The 22682-nt window shown below is 34.0% G+C and overlaps 2 protein-coding genes and 1 long non-coding RNA gene across 7 annotated transcripts; 1 reads left to right on the top strand and 2 right to left on the bottom strand.

Moving 5' to 3' along the window:
• Positions 1-372: 372 nt before the first annotated feature.
• LOC136069060 (uncharacterized) lies at positions 373-2466 on the bottom strand. The gene is made up of 3 exons (XM_065777135.1): positions 2385-2466; positions 858-1858; positions 373-741 (listed from the first exon to the last, which is right to left on the bottom strand). Exons 1-3 carry the CDS (start codon positions 2464-2466, stop codon positions 373-375), a joined length of 1452 nt encoding a protein of 483 aa, XP_065633207.1.
• Positions 2467-15446: 12980 nt separating this feature from the next.
• LOC136069068 (uncharacterized) lies at positions 15447-19077 on the top strand. 5 transcript variants are annotated; one of them, XR_010630351.1, is made up of 3 exons: positions 15447-15805; positions 17929-18345; positions 18663-19077. XR_010630351.1 is itself a non-coding variant. In XM_065777151.1 (3 exons), exon 1 carries the CDS (start codon positions 16356-16358, stop codon positions 16941-16943), a length of 588 nt encoding a protein of 195 aa, XP_065633223.1. In that variant the 5' UTR covers positions 15812-16355; the 3' UTR covers positions 16944-18164; positions 18271-18345; positions 18663-19077. The 5 variants fall into 5 exon arrangements, 2 of the variants coding, with proteins under 2 accessions (XP_065633223.1, XP_065633221.1); XR_010630352.1 differs by having other exon boundaries at positions 17683-18345; XM_065777151.1 differs by lacking the exon at positions 15447-15805 and having other exon boundaries at positions 15812-18164; positions 18271-18345.
• Positions 19078-19787: 710 nt separating this feature from the next.
• LOC136069069 (uncharacterized) lies at positions 19788-21843 on the bottom strand. Its single transcript, XR_010630353.1, has 2 exons — positions 21470-21843; positions 19788-20491 (listed from the first exon to the last, which is right to left on the bottom strand). It is a non-coding gene; the product is annotated as an uncharacterized LOC136069069 (long non-coding RNA).
• Positions 21844-22682: the final 839 nt, after the last annotated feature.

The raw sequence follows: 22682 nt of genomic DNA, 5'->3' as shown, positions 1-22682 counted from the left end.
TAAGGTCTGTTCAAAAGTATGAGAGGCCGCTCCGTCTTTGGGCCCTGCTACTTCTTTGGCCGAGGATAGATCCTTTACTTTTTCAGGCACGGGTGACTGCTCCTACTGGTTGAGTGTGGGAGGAGCTTGAGTCTGAACTTCCTTGGGTGGCTCAGCAACAATAAAGGATACCTCCCCTTGTGGAGTAGAGGGAGTGGAGGCCCGAATAGCTGGGGGGAAGTAGATATTTTCAGGTTTCCTCAACTCTAAGGGGGATTCAACTCCAGCTCGGTCGAGAGCCTCTTGCCAGGTCAAGGCACAGTATTCCCGGCACACGACGGGCACCTCAGCTCAGAAAGTGTCCTCTGTCTCGGCAACGCCCACATTGTAACCCTACTGCTCAGCGACGTCTCTTTCTTTTTCAGCCTCAACTTTGGCTTTCTTAGCCTGATCTCTGAGCTTCTGGACTTCTTCCAGTTGTTTCTGTAGGGCCAGCACCTGTTCCTTAGAGGTTGCTAGCTGGGCGTTGGCGTCACGCAGAAGCCGCCCTTGGTCCTCGGCCTGTCTTTGGAACTCCTCCAGAGCTGAATCAGCACTCTTCCGAGCATTTTCCTCGGCTACTAACTTCTTTTTCAGCTGCACAATGTTTTGCTCGGAAGCATTCAGTGTGCGTACAGCTGTTATCTTTTTCTTCCTCTCCTCGTCTATTTGATTGTAGTAGGATTCGGCTATCTCCTCCAGCCTGAAGGTGGCTTGAACGGCCTAGAGAAAAAGGAGTTAGAAATACGCAAAAAAAATATATAATAATAATAAATAAAATAAATAATAATAAATAAAATAATAATAATAATAAAAATGTAACGGTAAAAGCGTCGTACCATGCCCAAATATCTTTTGGTATTTTGAAAGACCTCGTCCCTCTTGATCGCTCTCAGCTCAGCCATGTTCCTGAGAAGAAGAAGTGTTTCCTCTAATGCTGAGGCGACTCGGCACCTAAGTTCGCCACTAAAGTCCCTGATTGAAGCATCCTCCCTCAGAGGCCTCTTATCGAGCATAGGGGCTGGGAGCCAAGTCTCAGGATCCGAGGACTGAGTGGTTGTTTTATCCACCCCTCGTTGTGACCCATAACTTGTTTTCTGCAGCTTAGCAGCTCTTTGGTCCTCACCCTCACTGATAGTGTGAGTCCTCCCTGCGTCCGTCACTTCTTTGCCCTTCGGCTCTCTCCTCTTCTTCAGATCACTGGGCTCAGTCACAATTGGTTGGGATGACTGAGGAGGCGGAGGGGGGAGAGATGGAGGGTTGACCTGAACTTGCTTTTCCACCATCTTGTCAAGCTGGCCCTCAATTACGTCTTTCAAACTCCTCTGACTTCTCCTTTGGATAACCATTTTCTTAGAAGTCACCTTGGGAGATTGGGGTTGATCAAAAACTTCAAATTTGTCGGCAGAATCAGGCAACTCTAGAAGTCTTCCCAGGGTGTCTTCTTCTTCTTCTTCTTCTTCTTCTTCTCCTTCGGCCTCTTTTTCTTTTTCTTCTTCTCCCTCTCTCACTTTTTGGGGAACGGAGCGTGATGATGAAGCTCCTATAGAAGGAATGGCCTTAGGCGATGGTTCAATAAAAGGCACACCTTTAGGAATAGGTTTGCCCTCAGGAACAATGAATCCCTCAAAGGCTACACTGATACGGTGGAGCCGAGGATCTTTTGCCTTTATCACATACTTGGGAGCCTGAAAGGCTTTTGACGCAGGGTCGTACTTGAGTATTAAGTGTGCTACTCTTAATTGGCCGTCGAAGGGATTTACATACACCTCGGACCGCAGAATTCTATCTAGGCTCTCCCTGTTGATCAGCCTGAAATTGCGTCTAGTGGCGCGCTTGTCTGCAAAATAATTAAAACATAAAAGGAAATTTCCGTTAGAAATAAAAACTGCTTCAATTAAAAAATTAATTTGACTTATCAGGGGCATACATCCTAGGAACCCCACCTGGTTGTCCCTCTTCAGTCGGGCAAGGCAAACCATCATGCCACTCCCCGGAGAAAATAAGGAAATCGTCTTTAAAACTCTTGTTTGAGGTAGGGAGGCACTGGATCAATCTTACTGCAGGGTACCTAGACTTAAGGTAATATCCCTGATCTTTCAAATGATTGAGGTTATATATCCAGTTCACATCGTGATGGGTCAAACCTAAATTGTACAAGGCGTTTAAAGCCTCTATGCTCCCAAGTACCCTGAACATATTCGAGGCGCACTACGTGGGAGATAATCTAAAGAACCTAAGGTAATTTCTCGTTAGACTACCCATTGGGATAGTCATCCCTCTCTCGATAAAAGCTACCATGGGGATGACTACCTCCCCCGTTTCTCTATCGTGCAACCAAGTTTGGGGGGAAGCGTATCTCATACCCATTGTTGAGGGAATCCTATACTTAGCCCTAAATGATTCTATTTGCTCCTCAAAATCAACTAGATACTTAAATCTACCCATTTTCTAACAGTAGTAGAGAAAAACTAATACAGAAGATGGAAAACTAGGAAGGGTTAAGGAAACTTACAGGTTTGGAAAATAAGCTCCTCGGATGGGCTCTTAGTATTTATGAGAGCGTGGAGTAATGAGAGAGAGACAGATTCAATGAATATGTGCTGAGAGGGAGTAATTTGTAACTGAAGAAAGATTTGATTTGAAAAGCACTTTATAAGGGCACAGAAAGTAGGAGCGGGAAAAACCCTGCCCATAAATGCAAAGGATCCCCCACCGTTAGATTTGCATTAGGTCGTTGAACGTGTGGGATAACAGAGCAGTTATCATTTAATAATGGCGTACTCATGACGCTGAAACGTCAGGAGCGTGCCTTGGGTAAACAAAAAGACATTCTGAAAGCGGGGGAAACCTACGAAATAAATAAAGGCTGGATATCAAAATCTCCCTTTTTCCCGATGTGGCAAAAAGCGAGATTTTGAGGGGCTATTGCGGGGCCTGTTAGTTAAAAAGACATAGTAATCCTCAGAAGTGGGCTCGGGGCCCAACGGCCCAATCCGAGGATGCTTAGTTATCTGAGAATAGCCTAAAAAATTTTTATTATTACTAAATGGATAATATAGGAGAAAGGAGTGGATATTGTATACAGCGGCATAACGCACGTCCGAGGACACCAAAGTCCAAGGTGAATATAACTTTCATTTTATTGAGGAGACTCCGCAAAGTTGTATCTGAACTGAAAATTGGGTATAAATCTAAGGGGGAGTCAGGGAACGTAGCAAATATCTTCCAAGGCCATCACCTCCACATTAAATGCTTTCCAGCTAACCCTCTGGCCGCATTAATGTGGAGGTGATACCTGAACAGTGACTAAGCAGCTTTATGGTCACTGAGCAGAAAGTTCCGGTAGGTGCTGGATGGGACAGAAAGGAGCTCCCACGATAAGAACTACGCGTGTACAATAGAAACGGAAGGGAGAACGGAGTATATAACTTAGAAACGAATGAAATAAGGAGGACTTTTTTGCAGAAAAAAGAAAAAAGAAAAGAGAGACGGACTGAAAGAGAGCCGATGAGAGTTTTTCTCAAGGAATGAACCTAAAGTATCCCTTGTTACTTGATGAGTATAACCTTTCCTGTCAAACGGTATTAGTTCTTGGACCCATGCTCTAAAAATTTATTGTTTGGGCTTGTTGGGCTGAAAACTCATTCATACTCATGGTCAAATCCAAATTGAGTCCCTACAGATCCAAAATCAAGTTTCTTAAACTCGAAATATTAGTAAAAAATATAATTTGAAAACGTTTTCTACTAATTATAATTATTAAAAATTAGAGTTAATTTCTCATTTTGTCTATTTTTATAAATACTGGCCAAACATTAAGTTTTAAAAAAAAAAAATTTAACTATTTTTACCAAACACTTAATTTTTACCAAAACAAAAAAAAACTAATTTCATATAACACTTTTTGAAAACCTCAATTTGAAAAAGCTAAACCAAACCCACCGTGCATTTTTGAAGGACTTATCAGTGACATGTCTTGTGCCTCAAAGCCTTCCAAAATTATATATTTTCCTACACTTTTTCCTACCAAAATTTGTCTTTTTTTTTTTTTTACCAGTTTTTCGACCATGTGAGTACCAGAACCAATTAACCAAAGCTGCTTTTTCCTCTGATTGATTTGTCTACCCTAGCACCGACACTATTTAATTTTATTATTTTTATCCCTACCTCCAATAAGTCCTCGTTTCACACCGACACTCACCCGACTCTCTCTTTCTCTCTCTTTGTTGATTTCTTTCTCTTTTCCTAGTGTCCAAGCTTACAGGTCGGGTGCAACTAATATCAAAAGTCAATGGCTAACCGTCCCGAAATAAAAAGCAACGCCTATTCGAACGCAATGGAACATGAGTAAGGGCAGGAACGGACTCAGAATTTTAAGTTGAGGAGTTGGAGTTAAGCAAAAAAAAAAATTAAATTAAATTGGATAATCGACATTTTTTGAAATTAGGGAATGCATATTTTTTAGAATTGGACACTAAGAATTAGGGAATGCATATTTAAATTAGTTGTTGGCAATCCCACGTTGACTTCGAATAAATTTAAATCTTTTCCTTTGAAAAAATCAAGTATTGTAGTTAATTTTTTCATGATCTAAAAAAAAAATAAGAATCATATATATTATTGCACAAATGTTGTTGTTACTAACTAAAGACAAATACTAGAATCAAGATAATATGCATGATGCATTTAATTATAAATTTAGTATTTTTCACTTTTTTTCAATTTATAAATTTATCTAATTTAGCATTTTGAGTTAACAATGAGCGCAAGTGAATCACTGTTATTTTCTTAAATTTGTGTGACAATTTTCTATATTATATGATTTGTATTTTTCTTTTTTTCATTTGTTTGTCTTTATTTATCAATTTTATCTCTTTATCTTTGTGTTGTCTCCTTCTTTCTGACATTGACCCACTAACCCAATCCCACTACCGACACTATAAATTTATTCTGCAAAAACCTTTCTTAACTTTTCCCTATTAAGTTTTTGTGACTAATAAAAACTTTTCTTAACTTTATCATTTTTTTTTTATCTGTCACTTGTCCCTATTATGCCCAACTACCAGTCAACAAAGAACAAACAAACAGTTAAACAAATATTCTCTAATCTAAGTAATCTCTACAAACTCTCTCTCTCTCTCTCTCTCTCTCTCATACAAGAGAGAGAATCACAATTCACAAACATAGAGTGACAAAGAGTCACAAAGCTCAAGATGCTAGTAAAAAATATAGTTTGAAAACATTGACAACTAATTATATAGTTAGAATTTTATGTTTAGTTACCCATTTCGTCCTGATAGTCGCTAACACCCTTTCCAAACCATTTTTCTCTCCTATTAAACTAAGTGTGAGTATTGTATGAGACCGTTTCATGATTAGTCTCATACAAGAATTTTTCTCAAATCAATCCACCAGGCTCACCACTCATATGTTAGCATTTACATCACTTGTGTAAAAATTTTGGTATATTTTACAATAAGATTTTTTTTTTTTTTTACACGACCACTTTTTCAAAACACCTGTATCAAATTATTTATTCTATAATATATTTCAATAAAATATTTATCGGTTATTTATATTTTACTATTTTCTCTAATAGTTTTTTTTTTTTTTTTTGATGGGGTTCTCTAATAGTGAGTGTGCTACATTGACGTGTGAGTTAATATAAAAATATAGGATAACAATTAAATAATATAAATCATATGATAGAAAGATACATTATACACTGTTACTATAACACTTCTATTTTTATACAATTATGCAAAAGACTGATGTAATAAACTTGCATATAGATCACATTGTCACATTACGATTCATAGATGGTACTTGCGTTGGTTGGATTAGAACATCAATTAATAAAAAATAAAAAATAAAAATAAAAAAACTCTGGCAAGGAGTGGTACCAACCCAATGACACTATAAATTCTTTATAACACCACAAACAATGAAAAGACATCAAAACCCTTCGCAAACCATTTTCACCCCTATAATTAGGGTCCGTTTGGATACAACTTATTGTTGCTGAAAGTTACTGAAAACTAATTATTGTTAAAAACACTGTAGCAAAATAATTTTTAAATAGATGAATAGTATCGTGAGACCCATTTTTAATATTTTTTAATGTATGAACAGTATATGAACAGTGCGTAAACAGTACATGCACTGTTCATGCACAGTAATTGTTGTCTCTAAAAAGTCAAGAAATCCGGCCAAAAAAAAAAAGAAAAAAAAGGGAGAAACTGCAACGCAGAAAACACACCGCAACTTAAAGCACTATCCAAACCCTCACATATAGGTTAGAGATTCGTAGAAAAGGAAACAAATAATAGTGCTCGTTTGGATTCAACGTTTTGCATCTGCATTTTGTTTTTAACGCGTTTTGCCTTTTTTTTTTTGTTCAGGCGTGTGAGGGAGTAACGCCTGCACTGTGCGGCTACTGTTCAATAAACAGTAGCCGCACTTGTTGACTTTTTGTCCATGAACAGTGCATCCATGCACTGTTTGCAAACCCACAAATACCACTTTTCAACAACTTTTTCATTAAAAATAGATCTCACGATACTATTTACAAATTTAAAAATTATTTTGCTACAGTATTTTTCAGTTTCAGTTTTCAGTTTTCAGCTATATCTAAACGGACTAGTGTATATTGGGGAGAGAGAAGGAAAAAAAAAAAAAACACAGGTCTTTGGTCAACAATATGGATATGGAGTACCCTTTGGGGTTTCATTTGGTAGCACCTCAGGCTATTAACGAAGCACATGAATGTGTAAGTGTTCTATTTCTAAGTTATTTTTTTATATTAATTGTTCTTCTTTTTCTTCCTATTGTTATTTTTTTTTTTTCTTGTTGCTTTCAGTTTTTTCATGAATTTTTAGCCAGTATGAATCAAGATGGAAGATTACACAAAATCAACTGCTTGGCTTTAGTTTTCAAGAGTGGTGTAAAAATTTGGATTTTCTTCCTCTCCTACGGCTACCTTTTAATATTTTTATTTCGACTCTATTTAGACTCTAGTTTCACATATCTTTCTCGTCTATTGTTAATATCCTGTGCAATATGTCTTGTATTGCCTTATTTGGCATCTTGTGTCATGTGTCTTATATCATCGTATTTATTTGCTCTATACAATATGCCTTGTATTGTCTTATGCCAAGTTACTGAGATACTCTACTGTTTATTGCGTTTTAGCTTTTAGTTGAATAAGTGCATTAGCAGTGTTAAAAAGTTATATTACTATTTTTAACACCATTAATCAATTAAAAATAAAGTTGTATTCATTAAAAAAAAAAAAAATAGGGTTGTAAAATAGTGGAAATTTAGCTGAAGGTAAACCCATATAATAATATTTTATCTTCTATATTTAATTAAAACCTATGCCCTCTCTCTCTCTTTTTTTTCTTTTTTTTCTTTTTCATGTTTCCTCACCAAAAAATTCTTAATTCTTGCCTACTCTCGAACTGCAAGGTCACCAAGCTGACCTTGTAGTCCCAACTAATAGAAAAATACCATATTAATAGAAATTTGGCTAAAATCATTTAATGAGTACAGCTCATCAACAATGGCAGTACACTCTTGAAGTCCCCAACGTTTTTCTCAAAAAAAAAAAAAAAAAAAAAAAAAAAAAAGTCTCCAACGTTAGTCCACAGTTAACTTTAACGAGTCCAAATCTTCTGTCCCACTTTTCCTGCTCCACTCTATACTCCACCAATAAATACTTACCACGTGTTCACCTAATTAATTAAATATTATCATTATTGACTTATTAATCTTACAGTTATTAATTAATAGTATCATGTGGCAAGTATTTATTGGTGGAGTATAGAGTGGAGCAGGAAAAGTGGGACAGAAGATTTGGACTCAACTTTAACGTTATTAGAAGAATAAAATATAAAAAAGAGAGCTAGCCAGCTGTATTCCAATGGAGACTTAGGACAAAGAGAACCTTTTAGGGTTCTCACACGCAGTATAACCACAAACAAATGAAATGAGACAAAATTTTGTTCACATAATCGTAGAAGAACCCAATTTCAAAGTAATGGAGGTATAATTTATTTTGTCTTGTTGTGTTTTGTTTCATTTTTGAAAGAATGTATTATGATTTGTTATGATATGTTTGCTCTTAAATAAAATATATAGAAATGTAATGAGGTATGAATTTAATGCTTTTTTTTGTGAATTTTTTTTTTTTTTTAGATGAGAAAATTTTAATGCTTTGTTGTGATTTTTATATGTTTTCGAATGGAAAGACCGAAGATGTCATGCAGCCTAATAATTTAGGACAAGAAGGACTGCTTTATTTCATTGCTCATATGCATGGGTCAATGACCATATTTATTTCATGATATTGCTGGATTGCACAATCTGAAGTCTGAACACTTTCAAGTGGGAATGGATTTCTCTTTTCCATGGCCGATTCTCTCATGCATTGATACACAGTCCAAGATGTATTGTCGGATACCAATCATTTTGTTTTGTAGGCCAAGAGTTATTCGTTGAAACTACAAAAAATAATTTTGTATTGTCGGATACTAAACCAAATCATATCAAAACTCAAAAGCAAATCAAAATCACAAGATATTGTCAGATAAGAGAACTGAAACAAGATATACGGCTTGTTCGTAGTGAGGAGAGTCAGATTGGTTTTCAAAGTTGGGTTACTAAATGCATGTGATCCTTGGTCAGATCAACTCGAATGCGTGGCAAGCAATGAAAATGTGGCTTCTGATTAACCTTCACTAAAAACTAGTAACAAGTCTTTTGAGAAAATCAAACTCTGAGCATAGTTTAAACCAATACGTGCATATACCAAAATAGCAATTAATACAACAAAGATTCAAGGTCAGTCCTTCACGGTGGTTTCACCTATATACTTTGTGGAAATAGAAATAAAGCACTACAGTATTAATTAAAGTAACAAGTTTAGATGTGACATAATATCCAACCACTAGGGTGGTTGCTCTAGTGGTTATGGGCTCAGTACTCTTAAGGGTTTAGGAGGTAAAGGTCTTAGATTTGAATCCTACAATGGAAAATATTTGGAAAATAACTTTATGCTCTCAGCTCATGTTTAGTAGTGTTCTTGATGATGCATTGCTATGGCTCATTCGGATCCCTTGCTTTCGTAGGTCCTGGTCCAATAAATAAAGTGTCATTATGATTACGCTGAAGTGAAAGATGTCAACTCAAATTGCCCCTATTAATTTTTTTCTCAGCCAAAAATAAAAAACTAAAAAATTAAATAAAGACATGATATCCAACTCTCCTGATGATTAATAAAACTGATTACAGTAGCAAGATATGATTTTGATATAGTCTGATAGTCTGGTAAGTAATGGCTTTAGTTACAACTTACAAGTAAAAAATAGCAATACCTAGGTGTCGGCTTTAGAGTTTAGATACATAAACTTCCATATTTGAACCTCTTGTCAAGGAGTGCTGATTGTCATTTGTTCACTTCATCAAAAAATTATTTATGGCAGATTGTTAAACTGTGTTGTGCCCTAAACCTAAGTCCACTAATAAAAGTTCAAACTCCCCTCAAAATTAAGAGAATATGTATTTACGACAATTATTTTTATAATGGTTGTAACTTTCTAGTCAGACTAGAGCACAATAGGCAACTACTATAATAAAAATCTAAAATGTTAAAATATATAAAATTGCTTTTTATTTGCAGTTAAAATTTTTTGAAGATCAAAAATATGAATATTCTAGTATCTACTTTATATCTTTCTCCAATTTTTGTTTTTGTGGTCTTATCCAAATTCCTAACCCTTTAAGCCCAACTAGCTTTTTAGTTATTTTGACTAATTTATTCTGAATGCTCTAATGTCCTTGTATATAATGTATTATAACCCTAAAGCTTCCACTTAATTTTTCCCTGCTCCATTTCTTGACTTTGTCACAATTTTAAACTGTAGGTTTTGCTGTAAACCTAAATTTTTGCAGTTTAAAACTTAGAAAAATTGAGAAAGAAATATTGAATTCTCTAAATATTTTTTAAATGCAATCAAGATGGTTAGACCAGGTATATTGCTCACTTTGAGCAATTTTAGATTAATTTATTTTCACAATTTATTTTGAGCAGTAAATTAGATGTCTAAAATTTATATATTTAGATAATGTTTTACCTTGATCGTTAGTAACTATGAATTTTATTTGTGTTTCTTTATTTTAGTGATATAAAATATATACTTGTAATTAATTAAACCATGTATGAAAAAATAAATTATAATTTATGTTTATATTAGATTTTGAATGACAATTACAATTGTTCAGAAATATTTATTTATTTTATTATTAATACCAGTTAATATTTTGATTAAAAAGGGTAAATATTTAATGGTTTTTTTAATGTTCTTTTACTACTGCCCGTAGCTAGACTAAAATCCTCACTTTGCCACTATTTTTCCTATTGTAAACTATCTCCTTGTCACCATCTACAATACATAAATTTCTTATATCTTTTTTTTCTTCTGTCTCATCTTTAATCTTACCTACTATTTCACTCTCTCTAGAAATGCAACCTCTGCTCTCTCTGTCTCCACCTAGAATCTTTCAATAGAATTATAGATACAATTGTAAAGGGTGGCTCTAATTTATGCCTAAACTTTTGCCACGAGTTTGGCACCTTAAAAAAAAATAATAAATGAAAATTTCAGTTTTTAGTCTTTTTGATCCTATTTGGGTGGATCTCTCACAATATATATCATAAATTTTTAGCTTCAAACATGTTTAAAGGTATCATTTTGCAATTTAGTATGTAGCAATTGAAGAGGCAATTCATGTGTAATTTTAGTCATATGACCTTGTTTATGATTCATTTTACTTAAAAAGAACACATAGATAATTTTATATATCATCACACACACACACACATACATACATACATACATAATATATTCCCTTTAGTACCTTTAGCAAGTACACAAAATAGAAAATATGCCAACAGCACATTTAAAAAAATAATGTATACGTATTTAATAATTAAAATAAATGAATATGCATTATGGATAAATTACACACGCTCTCTCTCTCTCTCTCTCTCTCTCTCTCTCTCTCTCTCTCTCTCAACTCATTTTTTCTGATTTGTTGCTCTTTCTCTGTACCCATTTCTCTACCCTTAACCCATCTCTATACACATTTTTGAATCAACTCTCCCTCTTGGTCTAATCCACACTATCTTGGTTACAAGCACCGATCTACAGCTCCAATCAGGCAAGCACTGATCTCTCTAACTCCGTTCCACAAGCATCGATCTCCCTAACTTCAATCCACAAGCACTGATTAGATTAGATTTGACCGAGATCTCCCTAGCTTCAATCCACAAGCACTGATCAGTTAGTGTATCTCCCTAGCTCCGATTAGGCAAGACCCATACCCACAAGCTCTGATCAAGCGAGACCCACGAGCTCTAATCAAGCGAGGCCCACAAGCTCCAATCGTTCCAGTCAAGCACCGATTGTTCTGATAAGCACTGGTTTCTTTTTGTTGTTTGTCCGTTTGGGTTTATTTTTGTATCTTTGTGTTTTTTTTTTTGAGCAAGTGTATCTCTGTGTTGATTTGTCTATGTGGATGTATTTGGGTTAATTTTCAGTTGATTTTGGGTTAATTTTCAGTTGATTTTGGTTAATACTCTATGCTAGGTTGTGGTGTTTGATGGTGGCGCTGGGTTTGGTGATTGGGTGGTTATTCTGGTGTGTTAGGTTGTTGTAATGGTTGGGGAAGAAAAGTAGTTTGATAGATGAGAGAGAAAATAAAATAAAAAAAATTGTTTACATGCGAATAGTAATCGTGTATATATACACAGTTACTGTTCATTTACACAGCCGGATGTATATTTTGCACAATTTTACACCCACTGTTGTGGGTGTTTTTTTGGGCCAAAATGTGTAAAAATTGCTGCTTTATGTATTTTGCAAGACTATCTATGGACTGATGTGGATGCTCTAAATGATATATGTATAGAACTTGTAAAATCTTACTATTGCAATTTTTTTTTGCAATTGTGTTACAGTGCCATCCAAAATGTAGGATGACACATTTAGGATGGCACTGCAACACTTTAATAAAAATTATAATATATTTTAATTGATAAAGTGGAAGAGAGATGGAGAGAAGAAAGAGAGAGTTGTATTAAAATATATTATATTATTTTAGTGGGTAATATATATTATTTTAACTAGCCGTGAACACGTGCGTTACGCGTGATAATTATTTTTATAGTGGTTTTATTAAATATTTTTTTACAAAATAATTTAATAATGAGTAATGTATTTTGTAATTATATTTTTATTTATTATAAGAACAACCATAAATGTAATATAGGAACAATCCAAAACACCAAAAAAACGTAAACTAAAAAAAAATAATAAAACTTAGCAATGATTAACTGAACTAATATTAGGATAAAATTTTGTTTTTGATAATCTATTAAGGTTATTTTCTTTGTTGAAATTATAATTTCGACCACCCAAAACATATTATCAAATAAACAATTATTAGCAAAATTTATTTGTGGGGCCTGTTAGTTAAAAAGGGGTAGTAATCTTCAGAAGTGGGCTCGGGGCCCAACGGCCCAGTCCGAGGATACTTAGTCATCCGAGGATAGTCTAAAAAAGTTTTATTATTACTAAATGGGCAATATAGGAGAAACGAGTAGATACTATATACAGCGGCATAACACACGTCCGAGGACACCAAAGTCCGAGGTGAATGTAACTTTCATGTTATTTGGGAGACTCCGCCAAGTTGTATCTGAACTGGAAATTGAATATAACTTAAGGGGGCGTCGGGGAAGGTAGCAAATATCTTCTAAGGCCATCACCTCCACATTAAATGCTTTCCAGCTAACACTCTGGCCGCATTAATGTGGAGGTGATACCTGAACAGTAACTAAGCAGCTTTATGGCCACTAAGCTAAAAGTTCCGGTAGGTACTGGATGGGACAGAAAGGAGCTCCCAAGATAAGAACTACACGTGTACAATGGAAACAGGGGGAGAACGGAGTATATAACATAGGAACGAAGGAAACAATGGGGGACTTTTGCAGAAAAAAGGAAAAAAGAAGAGAGAGACTGACTGAAAGAGAGCTGAGGAGAGATTTTCTCAAGGAATGAACCTAAAGTATCCCTTGTTACTTGATGAGTAGAACCTTTCCTGTCAAACAGTACTAGTTCTTGGACCCATACTCTAAAAATTTATTGTTTGGGCTTGTTGGGCTGAAAACCCATTCATATTCAGGTTAAATCCAAATTGAGTCCCTACACCACAAATTCAAAAAAAAAAAAAAAAAAAAAAATGAAGATGTGGCTTAGTGATTGAAGGAAAATGGGGTGTTGGAGTAGAGAGTAATCTTATTTTGTAGGTAATGTTTTAGTAGGAGATAAAGATGTATTTGTATTGGAGTATCCTTTAGTTTGGTCTTTACTTAAACTTAAGGATGTAGGGGTATTTTAACCAACGAAATGTTCATCTCAATCAAAGAAAGGTCCTTAAATATTAGTATTTAATTTTTTTTAAATATTCAAAATAAAGAAGAAAAGAATTTAAAAAATAAAAGCAAAACAAAATAAAATAAAATAAAATAAAAGTGAGACTTGATTAAAAAAAAAAAAGTTAAGAAAAACCACATATTAAAAAAAAAAAAAGAAGAAAAACAGTTAAGACTTGATAATGGTTACCAAAAAAAAAAATGAAGATGTGGGCTTAGTGATTGGAGGAAAATGGGGAGTTGGAATAGATCATAGTCCTATTTTGTAGGAAATGTTTAGTGGGACTTGGAGATATATTTTTAATGAAGTGCCCTTTCGTTTTGTCTTTGTTTAAACTTGAGGATGTAGAGGTATTCCATCTCAAATAGAGAAAACTCCTTAAATATTGTATTTAAAAAGTTTTTTTTTTAAATATTCAAAAAAAAAAAAAGAGAATTGAAAAAGAAAAAAGAAAAAAAAAAAAAGTGAGATTAGGTGTAAGGAAACCACAAATTCAAAAAGAAAAAAAAAAATGAAGATGTGGGCTTAGTGATTGAAGGAAAATGGGGAGTTGGAATAGAGAATAGCCCTATTTTGTAGGAAATGTTTAGTGGGAGTATGAGATGTATTTTTACCGGAGTGTCCTTTAGTTTTGTCTTTACTTAAGCTTTGGGTTGTAGAGGTATTTTTGAATCAAAGAAATGTTCATCCCGAACTGGCGAATCCCCTTAAATAGTAGTATAGATAACCAACACTTATCTCCAATAAAATTTGATAATTTATGGGTTCTCTTCACTATGGAGGAGCATGAAGGCGAGAAACAAAAAGATGAGTTGTGGTTGGGGGAGACTAAAATATTGTTTTTCATCCTTAAACTTTACATGAAAATCGGTTTTTTTGTCTCTAAATTTTAAAAAGTTCGTTCTTCATTCCTATACTTTTGCAAACATTCAAGTTTTGTCTTTCTTTTTTGCTTAGAACAGTTTATGTCTTTCTGTCCACTCATGTTACTTTTTATCCTATATGGCCTACCCAGAAGTTGAAGTGGTATAGTTTTTAGCATTACTTGATCTAACTTTGACCAATTCATTTATATATATATATATATATATAATAAAAAGAACACGTTGCACCAAATGGTTGGTCACATGCGCTATTGAACAGTAAAGAAAGACAAAATTATCCTTAGTGAAGTCTCCCTAAGGGTTCCCTCCCCAAAATTGAATCTCAAGTGGTATCCTTATAAGTTATATTAACTACTCAGGTGGAGTTTTTTCAAGATATTCTTTCCCCAACATTGTTTTATTTCCACATTTTCATTTAGTTAGTTAGTTTTAGTTAGTTAGAAAGCCATGTAAGCCAATGAGTTTAGAGTTAGTCTTCTATAAATACATGATTCTAATTCACAGTTAGATATTGAATGAAGAATAACCAATTTAGTTGCTAATGTATCCTTACAATTTCCATTTATCCCTTTTAGGACCTATATATATACTACTCCTCGATGACATGGTGAGGTTTGGGCCACTTCACTGTTAGGTGACTTTAGTTGGTTTTGTCTAGCATATGTATTCAACTAATGTTTTATTTGACTTGACACTCAATTTTGTATGACGTGGCTAGAGAATTACGTGAATTTTTTTTTCCTTCTTTGTCTTGGCGTGTGCTGACTACTAGGTGACTTTGGCTTATTTGGAGTTCGGGTTATAAATTGAAGGCAAAAATCCAAAACTATCCCTTTAACTTTCAGCTTTTGTCATTTCAGTCCTTTAACTTTTAGTTTTGTCATTTCAGTCTTCTAACTTTCAATTTTTGTCAATGTAGTATTTCGTTAGACATTAGTTTGTTGTCTTCATTAAGTGAGCCAAAATGACACTATTTTGGCTATTTTTTTTAATAATAAATTTCGTAATTAAAACAAAAATGAAATATGTGTTATAAAATAAAACAATTAGGGGAACGACGTCATTCCCCTTACCTGAAATCAAAACACAAAATAGAAACACAATCAATAGCCCTAAATTGAGAAAACTGGGGAAAAATGAGAGGTTTGGGTCGGTAGCAGTTTGATGTGAGATTAATGAGAGAGAGAAATCGAGATTGAGAGAGAGAAACTGAGATTGAGAGCTTGAGATTGAGAGAGAGAACCCGAGATTGAGAAACCAAGATTGAGAGAGAGAGAAACTGAGATTTGAGAGAAAGAGAATTTGAGATTAAGATCGAGATAGAGATATTTTGTAGCGACATGGGGTCCACTCAGGGCTAGGGTGTACTCTGTCAACTCTAGCGCCGGCCAAGTATAGTTTTGGGTAAGTGATGATATAATTCTTTTGAACTTTTGTGTGTTTTGGGGTATAGGTAGCAGCAAAACAATGAATTTTGTGCTAGATTTTGCTGTCTTATATAAAGCTGGTGACTTTTTCTATTGAAGAGTATTTTGTTTCATTTTGTTTATTTATGTTGGACTTTGTTGACTGATAGGTGAGATTAAATGTTTTGGGATAATCTACTTATTGTTGGACTTTGTTTTGTTTTTGTTTTTGTTTTTGTTTCCCTCTTTTTCTATGGATAATATACTTTATTTGTCTGTTTGCTGAACATCTTCACATGTAGTTTTATTGTTTTGAAATAACTTGGTCCCCATTAGTTGTTTGCTATGTGGGATACTTAGAAGTTAGAATTTTATTTTTCTGCTGATATTTTGGTGTGTGTGGGGGTACTTAACACTATCTTTGTCAGTTAAAACACTTGTGTTGTTTGTTAACTTTTTAATTTAATACTTTCATAGTAAAGATGTTTGGCCAAAATTTTACATTATCTTTTCACTACAACTAAGTATTGTACCACTTGGTTAAGAAGATGAAGTATACAGGTGGTAAGATGAAAGTGTATGATAATGTAGATTCAGACTACTTTTCTGTACCGGAGGTTAAGCATTACTGTGCGGAGTTGGGGGTATTGGATTATGTCCAGTTTTATTTTCTTGTGCTTGGGTTGGATCTTCATAATGGCTTAAGATATCTGTCCATTGATGCTAATACTCAGGAACTATTTAAGTGTCTTGACCCCATTAATCCTAAAATAGACATTTATGTAAAACATGCAGCCTCTGTCCAGAAACAGTTGTTAGTCAGGGATGTTAGTGTTGTTGATGTTGCAAATTTGGTGGGTTGTGGTGTTGGTGTGGAGGATGTGAATGTTGATGACGTTGATGGTGATGGTGATGATAATGAAGTTGATGTGGAGGATAGGGATGAGGCTTTTGCTGCTGATGATGAGTTTAAGGAGAATGATAATTTGGTTGATGAAGGGAATGCTGCTAGGGGCAATGATGTGAATGGTGCCGTGGGAGATGTGGATTATGAATGGCATGGCTTTGGTTGTGAGAGACCATGGATGGTGCTTTATTTCAAACCAATAGAAAGGTTTGCATTTTGTTTTAGCTGATGTGGTCCTAGATGCATACAATAGATTCTGTGTGAAGCATTTGTTTGTTAACTTCAAGAAGAACTATCAAGGAAAGGAGTTAAAGGACTTGATGTGGGGGGCAATTAAGTCATTGACAGCAGCAACATTCGAAAGTTATACGAAGCAATTGAAAATAGTGACCAAGGACGCTTATGATGAGCTAAGGGGTAGGTTTCCATTATAGTGGATTAGGCATGCTTTTCCCTATTATCCAAAGTGTGATATGCTATTAAATACTCCCTCATTCCCCTTTTTTTTGTCCTATTTGAAAAGTCAATTTTTTTTAAGGGAACATCATTTATTGTTTTGTCTATCTTTTAAAAATGTATAAGTTTCCAAAACTACCCTTAAAAAAATTTATCAAAAAATTGAATTACTAAATTAATATAGGTATAATAGGAACATTAGTAAATTAATGACTTTTATTTTTAGGAACATGACAATATTTTGAGATATCTCAAAATAGAATAGAGAACAAAAAAAAAAAAAAAAAGGGACCGGGGTAGTAACATTTGTGAGACTTTTAATTTAAAAATCGTGGAATAAAGAGAAAAGCCATTGGTCAATATGCTTGAAACCATTAGAAGATATCTCATGGTTAGAATCTACAAAAATAGAAATTCAATGGCTAATTATCAAGGCCCTATTTGTCACAAGATCCAACAAAAATTGGAGAAATGCAAAGAGGCTAGCATTGATTGCGAATCTATTTGGTCAGGTGGGACAAGGTGGCAGGTGAATAGTTGTGGCAAGCAATTTGTGGTTGATGTGGAGAAACGTTCATGTGCTTGAAATTGCTAGGATTTGATTGAGATCCTTTGTAAGCATGCAATGCACGCAATAGCTTTCAAGAAAGAATAGGTTGAGGATTATGTGCATAAATTCTATAAGAAGGATACATATATTGCTTTAAATTCGCATCCCATTTAGCCATGCAATGGTCCTGATTTGTGGCCGGACACAGATGGAGATGCAATACTTCCTCCAATCCATAAATTTAGCCAGGGAGGCCTAAGATTGATAGAAGAAGAAAGGATAAAGAGGAAGTTCATAACCCTTACAAGATGAAGAGGAATCAAACAAGTTTAAGATGTGCAAATTGTCATCAATTGGGGCATAATAGAAGGACCTGCAAGAGCAATCAAAGACCACCAAGAGTAGCAACTGCCAAGGGTAAAGGCAAGGCGGCAACTGACAAGGGTAAGGGCAAGGCAACAAATAGTGACAGAAGAGGGTATTTGAATTCATTTAAATTCTTTCCTTAATGTAGCAAATTGTGTATAGTGCTAATGTTTTTCACATGCAGGCCATCGACTCTAAGGAGCACTTCATGGGATTTAGAGTGCAAGTAGATGATGCATTTAGCAGCCAACTAAGCAATGTATATGTGAAGAATGACTTCTATCATTGCTTGTATCATCTTTGTTACTTATGGAATTCATTACTTTATATCATCTTTATTGCTTATATGTACAATGGCTTCCACTGCATACAAGCTACCTAATTATCTCTTTGGTTTCTCTTCTTGTTCTAAAAGATGTAGTTTGCTTGTTTCAAAAGATCTTTATAAAGACATGACATTGTCTGTCATATATAGAATCTAAACTCAAACAGTCTTATCCTCTTTATTACTCTTATATATATATCATCTTTATTACTCGGTTTTTGTTCTAATGTCTATGTACTTTTCACATTCAGGCTGCCAACATTGAGGGGAACTCGAAGAGATTTAGAGCAAGAGTTGATGGTAGTCAACGAAGCTGCAAAAATTTTTAATAGTCAACAAAACAGCAGAACTTAGTTAAGCCTAGCAATAGTACTTTAGAACTTAGGCATATAATTTGTTATTTAATTGGCCAAACTCTTAACATGATTATTATTTTGTGATGTTATTGCCAAACTATTAAGGCAATTTAGTTTTTAAAGGAAGTATACTCTTTTTGAATTTATTTTGTGATGTTAAAGTCAAAAGGCAAGGTAGGTTATGTATTGGAGTTGAAATTTCATGCCTTTGGTTTGTTTATAAGGTTTCCTGAATATTTTATGTTTATAATACAGTGGTTGGCAAGGCAGGTTATACACAAGATATGAAATTTCATGCCTTTGGTTTGCTTTTAAGGTTTCCTAAATATTTTATGTTTATGATACAGTGGTTGGCAAGAAGTTATGTATAGGAGTTGAAATTTCCAGCCTTTGGTATTCTTTTAGGGTTTTTTGAATATTTTATGTTTATGATATAGTGGTTGGCAAGGTAGGTTATGTATAGAAGTTGAAATTTCATGCCTGAATATGTTTATGAAATTTTATGTATATGAGTGGCAAGGCAGGTTATGTGTATGATATAGTGGTTTCTTGAACTTTTTGGTTTTTAAAGATATATATGGCCTCCATATTTAGCTTTACATGCTTAATTAAAACTTTTTGGTAGATACAGGAACTATGGAACAACATGAATAAATGACTAATGATCATTTTCAATGATTCAAAAAAATCATAATTGGTTTTTGTGGCTTAAATTAATTCCAAGTTGTAACTAAAAATATGAAAGTGTACAAACTACTAATAACCAAATAAAAACATGCAGATGTAAATTTACATTTTAAATGTGGATAAGATAAAGAAACAGATAAAATGGACTAGCTATATATATATATATATATCATCTTTATATATCAACTACTCTAAAATCCTTTCTCAAAAAAAAAAAAAAAAAAGAGAAAAGAAATTTAAGTCATCACTGCAATAATTGCACATTGCAATAATTGTACACATTGAAATGGACTAGCAATATATATCATCTTTATTAATTGAACAAAGCAATAATTGTACAATAAATATGGTCCTTGCTATACAAAATATTTCATTTAAAAGAATTAACATTGAATTATATAGGGAGAACTCACATTACACCATCACATGTCCATACACATTTCTTCATAACAACATTATCTTGTTATGGCAAGTACATTCTTTTGTCAGACCTAATTTGTATGTCTGCACTAAGTATAAAGATTGAAATAAAAAGTAAGCACACAACGCATATATAGCACCATATGGTTATTTTCTTCCGTTGTTGCATCTTTGACATATATCTTTTTCCTGCATTGTTTTCTTCTCCCAGTCTTTTGATTGTCTTCTCTATGTTTGCAATAATGGAATATTTCCTTTCATTTATTTCTTCCAAATGTTGATTTTCCAGTTTCACATTCAGAATCTTTCTTACCAATCCATTCATAATATCTGACCCTTTGTCACATAATTCAATCTCAGGCCATTCAAAGTAATTACATTTGTGCTCCTTTTGCAAATTACAGTTATGGCTAACATATTACTCAAAACACATAAAGAACCATTACAAGTTGGATATGAACTACTTGCCTTATAATTGGGATATCTCCAAAATTTTCTTCTTAGATTCTTAGTAGTCTTTGATAATCACAACTATTGAAAGTTTGCATCTACACTCTTGTACCTCACTACTATAGCCATTGCATGATTGATTGCTAGACATTGTACCAAGATGTTGTCTGTCACATTGTTTATTAGATGTAGTCATTATTGCAATTTAGGCAGTGTGGGTCTTACAAATAATATAGGAATCAAACTTGTTGCTGTTGCATAAAAACTATGGGAAAGGTGCAAGGAGTATAAGTCAGATGCTTGTGAGTATATGTAGTTATTTCCTCCAAACCTATGGTCAATTTGTAAGAACTAGTTTAGGCATTAGTGTGCTTAGTGTGTAATGCTTTATGTTGATTGTCTATGACTAATTTTTTTTTCTTCTGTGTATGCTACATTCTCCCTATAAATACTATCTTTTTAGCTGAAATATAGCCTTGATTGATTAGGCTCTAAATGTTGGGTTTAGAAATCCAGGCCTCTTGCAACCAAGAAGTCACTAGCAACAGGAAACACAGCTCCATCCAATCCAACAGGTAAAGCAGGAAATAAGAAAGCGGGGAGCTTGAAAGATCCTAAGCAAGGCAACATTCTTTCTTTCTTCAAGAGGGTGTAAGGAGACGGATTGGAAACTTAAGCGAAGTGCCAATATGAATAGAGAACTATATTCATGCCACTGTTTTGAATAAGTAGGAGAAAAGATAGTTACTAGAGCACTTTGTGAAAAGGTTGTTATTATACTCATGCCATTGTTTTGGATAAGTTGTTAGCAAGGGAAAAGAAATGTTATGAAGAAGTCAAGGTACTTTTCTGAAACAGTTTTATTCATACATAGATGTATTCATAAACTAGAAGCAAGCATTGACACATATTTATATCAAAAACAGATGTATTCATAAACTAGATGCAAGCATTGACACAGATTTATATCAAAAAGAGATATATTCATAAACTAGAAGCAAGCATTGACACATATTTATATCAAAAGTTATACCCAAAAAAAAACACAAATACAAATTTGGGTTACATAAATCAAAAGTTATATCATCAAAATTTTGGGTTAAATTCACAAAACACTAAAGTTCAAAAGTTATATCATCACTTACCCAAAACTATACTTGGTCGGAGCTGGAGCTAACAGAGTGGACCCTAGCCCGCCGCGAAATATCTCAATCTCGGTTTCTCCCTCTCTTAGTCTTGGTTTCTCTCTCAATCTCGGTGTCTCTCTCTCAATCTCGGTTTCTCTTGCTCAATCTCGATCTTTTTTCTCTCAAATTCAGTCTCTCAAACACAGACTCACTGCTTGCAATCTCGGTTCACAGAACTAGACCCATTCATGTGCTTGCAATCTCGGTTTCTCTCTCAATCTTGGTCTCACTTCATCACTACTACTGACTTAGACTTCTTCTCTCCCTTCTTCCCCCAAATTTCTCAGTTTAAGGCTACTGAGAAATATTCTATTTTCTGTTTTGGTTTCAGCTAAGGTGAACAACGTCATTCCCCTATTTGTTTTTTTTTTTTTTTAAATAACAAATGTTTATTTTTTTTAATTACAAAATTTATTTATAAAAAAGAAAAGAAAAGAGAGAGCCAAAACGGCATCGTTTTGGCTCACTTAACGGAGACTATTAACTGATATTTATAGAATATTGAATTGACAACAATTGAAAGTTAGAGGACTGAAATGACAAATTTAAAAATTAGAGGACTGAAATGACAAAGGCTGAAAGTTAGAGGGCCAGTTTTGAATTTTTGTCTAAATTTAAATATTGTCCATTAAACTCTCAAATTTTTTTTTTAGTAATTTTTTTTTAAAGAGAGTTTCAACTTATGGTGTTTTGATGATAACTCTTTATTACCAGACTAAGACACCAATCAGTTTTTGATGTAGACAGAAATTGAATCCCAGATATCTTATTCAACTATCAAAGACTTTACCAGTTGAACTAAAAAAAAAAACTCAAACTGTTTCAATTTGAAACCTTAGTCTATCTTAGTTTTATTTTTTTTTGTTACTCTGGAGAATAACGAAGCAGAGAAAATTACGCAACTATTAACAAAACTCTGTGTTTTACTCAGAGAACTAACTTCTAGTTTTTGGATAGAAGATTCATTTATGTTTTTTCACTCTAACCAAAGTTTTCTCTACTAAACAAAGTTTTATCTCTCTCCCCAATCTCTTCAATGACTGCTATATTGATTTATAAAATTATAAATAAGTCATACTTGAGAGTTGAGACCCAAAGTTTATATAACGGTTCTCTATTTTCCTACTTCGTCATTGCTCTGAATAGTGAAATTGAACACCGATTGGTTTGG

The sequence above is a fragment of the Quercus suber genome, unplaced genomic scaffold (genome assembly GCF_002906115.3).
Source record: "Quercus suber isolate HL8 unplaced genomic scaffold, Cork oak 2.0 scaffold_149, whole genome shotgun sequence".
Classification (NCBI taxonomy): Eukaryota; Viridiplantae; Streptophyta; class Magnoliopsida; order Fagales; family Fagaceae; genus Quercus; species Quercus suber.
This window is presented reverse-complemented; position numbering and strand designations above follow the sequence as displayed.

Excerpts from the sequence above, each read along its gene's own strand:
- LOC136069068 (XM_065777151.1), top strand. The coding sequence starts at position 16,356 with ATGAAGTATACAGGTGGTAAGATGAAAGTGTATGATAATGTAGATTCA.
- LOC136069060 (XM_065777135.1), bottom strand. The coding sequence starts at position 2,466 with ATGGGTAGATTTAAGTATCTAGTTGATTTTGAGGAGCAAATAGAATCA. Across the intron at positions 1,859-2,384 it reads TAGGATTCCCTCAACAATGG|ACAAGCGCGCCACTAGACGC; the intron begins GTATGAGATACG and ends ATTATTTTGCAG. Across the intron at positions 742-857 it reads CCAAAAGATATTTGGGCATG|GCCGTTCAAGCCACCTTCAG; the intron begins GTACGACGCTTT and ends CTTTTTCTCTAG.